Raw genomic sequence first — 3,627 nt, 5'->3', positions numbered from 1 at the left:
TAATAGAAATAATGAGTCCATTTTCCTTGTACCCTGACATAAGGGTAAGCCAGCTTGCGTGACTGGTGTAAGAAGGCAGAAAGATAGAACCCTCGCACTTGTATTATCGTTTCTGTTCCCCTCATTGTGTGCCAACCACCAATGACATAGAGACAACTTATCTAAGTCAAATCTTTATTCATTATTCTAATAATTCATTCCTATTTGTTGAGGCCATAGTGTTATACGAAGACCTGCGAGAAAGGAATCCGTGGACGGCTAATTGGGCGGCAGACCCGATTCATATTAAAGGTTCACAAGCAGCTGTAAAGCGAAACTCCTCAAGAAGTGCTCGGCCAAAAACACCGCCAAAGCGATGAGGTGGTGAAGATAACGTACACCCACAGAATATCCTCAGTTAAGATTCTCCTAAAGAAATGATTTCCACCAGATCGAACACACTACCGCCAGAACAAATTATAACAGATTAGAATTACGAATTATTTTAGGAGGCATACTTATAATTAATTCTAGACACAGAGAGAATTTCTGTTGTCAGATTGGACTTCAGACTAACATTAACATTCAAATTGATCATATGACTCGGTGGAGTCAGACTCACGCCTCCTCACGAATTGTTTGTGATTATTTAATCTGTTCATGTTGTCCTTCAGCAGCATTGTTAAAATATATACAAACTATTTTAAAAAATAATTACCGTTTACAGCAGTTTAAGGTCTCAATCGATTAGTTTGTATATATTTGAGATTAGCGTTAAACTGCACTTAAATTTTGAACAGGGGTCGTTAATGATATGAGTACCCAAAATTAAGAGTCTCATATAGACACCCTGTCGCTGAAACAGCTGCTTGTCAAAGAAGACTTTTCCTTTTAATTTTTTTTTTTCATATTTCCCACAAAGTCAATCACATCGGTGATTTTCTTTATCGATAGTGAGAGATCGGGGAAGGTTTAGACATTCATGGAGATTACGTAACATTTTCATAGAGATAATCTTTTACCATTTTTGAGATTATTACATAACATGCCTGTCAACAAAAGGAATATCTGGATAAATTAAGATGATGATTCATGCAAAAACGTTTCTGCATCAGCAACATCTGTTTGGATTGTGTAGAGGACGAAAATATTGCACGCATATCCCAAATTTACTTTCTTTTCTTTCCTGTGCAGCTGAAAAACGATCCCATCATGAATGAAAGCCACCCGAAGGTTCATCTCAGCAGTGCAACATCCATTGTTCTGTCAGTGTGGCTCTCCTTTTGCAGTTTTATAGCTGTAAGTGGAAACACGGTTATGTTGTGGTTGTTCTATAAAAACAAGTCTCTACGAACAGTTTCCAATCGGTTTTTAGCATCGTTATCCATAGCGGACTTTTTCGTTGGCCTTGCCATAGATCCTGTTTGGATTGCTATCAGATGTTGGATTCAGCCACCACTTCATAGCACTTTGTTTGATTTTACTTTGGCATTGTGGATTCACACAACCGCCGCCACCACTTTCAACATTTGCTGTGTTTCTATTGACCGCTTTATTTCGATTCGGTTTCCATTCCGCTATCAGGACATCGTAACGAAAAAAAGGTGTCACACAGTGATAGTTTTGGTGTGGTTATCTTCATTGGGTCTTCCTTTGTCGACGTTGTATATACCGACCGAGCTTTTATCAAAAGAGAAAATGTTAAATGTTGCTGTGCTATGTATTTCGATGGGATTTATAGCATTTTTTATTCCGTTACTAGTAGTTTTATTTTCTTATCTTTTTATTTTCAAATCGGCAAAAAAACAATTTCTTAAAATATTAGCAGGAGAAAATCCTTCAATGTACAACGACAATTTTAAAGTTCGTTCTCTGCAAAGCTTGAAAGCTATGAAGACAATCGGTTTTGTTTTGGGGGCTTATATTATCACATGGATGCCCAGTTTGATTCTGTCGTTTCTTGACCTTTATTATGCTTTGGTAAAGGGGGGACCGGATAAAAGCAATACTCTGATATTTGCTGTGTGGCCTTGGGTTGAAACAATCGCTTTTACTTCATCGGCAATCAATCCATTCATATATTACTTTCGCAATAAACAGTTCCGCCAGGCCTTCTGCCGTACCTTTCAGCAGGAGACCTGATGGTACAAAAGAGGAAAGATCAGGAGATGTGGCGGTTAAATAGACAGAGCTCTGACGACACCTTAGAAGAAACAGGACTCTACCGTTGATAAATAATGTTGAAACAGTCTCCAACTTTAATTTGTACATTAAAAAAGGAAGATTTGAAATAACAGCAAGGATAAACGGCTTAAAGATTCTTTTTAAACGCTAATCTCAAATGTGTTACACTCATAGACCAGCTCAGGGGGCTCTTGAATAAAAAACATATAAAAGTCAACAGCTAAAAAAATTTCTTTTTAAACGCTGATCTCAAACGTGTCACACTCTTAGACCAGCACAGGGGGCACTTGAATCTACCCAAAAAAAATGTCTAATTTGAAGCTGAATATCATAGTAAGTAGTCTCATTCAACAATAAAGAGGAGAAATGTGTTACGCTTCGAATTAAAAATTATTCTTAAAATAGTCGGTAATTTCATCGAGTTCTGCATAATTTATAATTTAAACAAATTCAAACTGAGGGCCCATGACATGCTGGAAAATTGCTTTGGATTCAGACTATCACTTTTGCTATATTAGAAATCAATCCATTTATAAATTACTTACGAAATAAATAGTTTATCCGAGGCTTTCGCCGTACTTGTCTCCGCTAGCCATGTGCGCATAACGAGAAAGCACAAGGAGGAAGGGAACAAACAAAATGAATTTCTTCATTTACGCCTGAAGACAAATTATTACAAATTAACACAAAAAATTTTTTGGGATTACTACTTCATTCTTGTCTAGTATCAGATTAGGTTCCATAAAATCCTTCCACTGACTTGCTAGTAATCGGACCTGCGCCTTTTGAACCAAGAATACGTGTACTTTATTGATGAGCTCAAAATCCATTGAACTGTTAACCAGGAGTCGCTAACAATTTGAGCTCCTACAATCAAGAGTTTTCTCGTAGTCATCCTCTCGCTAAAAGCAGGTGCATGTCATGGGAAACTTTCCTGTTAATATTGTTTTTTTTATTATTTTCTACGAAATCAAACGTAACGGTGATTCTTCTTCAGCGATAACGAGCAATAGGGAATAACATTCTCTTTTGTGTGGTGTCCCTCAAGGCTCCGTTTTCCGCCCCATTCTGTATCTCTTATATACCTCACCTAGTGGCGATATACTGCGACGTCACAACATGTCATTTCACTTTTATGCTGATGACATCCAAATATATATAACCTTCACCTACAACAATGAATTTGAGTGCAACAATACAATGGAACGACTTCATGACTGCTTAGTTGACATTGATTCATGGATGACCTTAAACAGACTTACGCTCAACAAAGAAAAAACGGAACTTCTGGTTCTTCACTCCCGACATCGTCCTCTACCTGCTCTTGCATCCCTCAAATTAGGATCTGAAATGATTCTTCCATCAGATTCTGCACGAAATGTCGGCGTCATTTTTGACAATACTATGACTATGGTGCCTCACATCAACTCTACCTGCAAGAGTGCTTTTTATCATTTGAGGAAC

At 37.6% G+C, this 3,627-nt stretch overlaps 1 protein-coding gene across 1 annotated transcript; it reads left to right on the top strand.

Moving 5' to 3' along the window:
- The first annotated feature begins 212 nt into the window (after positions 1-212).
- Positions 213-2,537, top strand: LOC148723932 (beta-1 adrenergic receptor-like). The gene is made up of 2 exons (XM_088734567.1): positions 213-360; positions 1,174-2,537. Exon 2 carries the CDS (start codon positions 1,192-1,194, stop codon positions 2,119-2,121), a length of 930 nt encoding a protein of 309 aa, XP_088590693.1. The 5' UTR covers positions 213-360; positions 1,174-1,191; the 3' UTR covers positions 2,122-2,537.
- Positions 2,538-3,627: the final 1,090 nt, after the last annotated feature.

The sequence above is a fragment of the Stylophora pistillata genome, chromosome 9 (genome assembly GCF_964205215.1).
Source record: "Stylophora pistillata chromosome 9, jaStyPist1.2, whole genome shotgun sequence".
NCBI classification, from domain to species: domain Eukaryota; kingdom Metazoa; phylum Cnidaria; class Anthozoa; order Scleractinia; family Pocilloporidae; genus Stylophora; species Stylophora pistillata.
The sequence above is the reverse complement of the archived record's forward strand: the minus strand, read 5'-3'. Positions and strand labels throughout refer to the sequence as shown.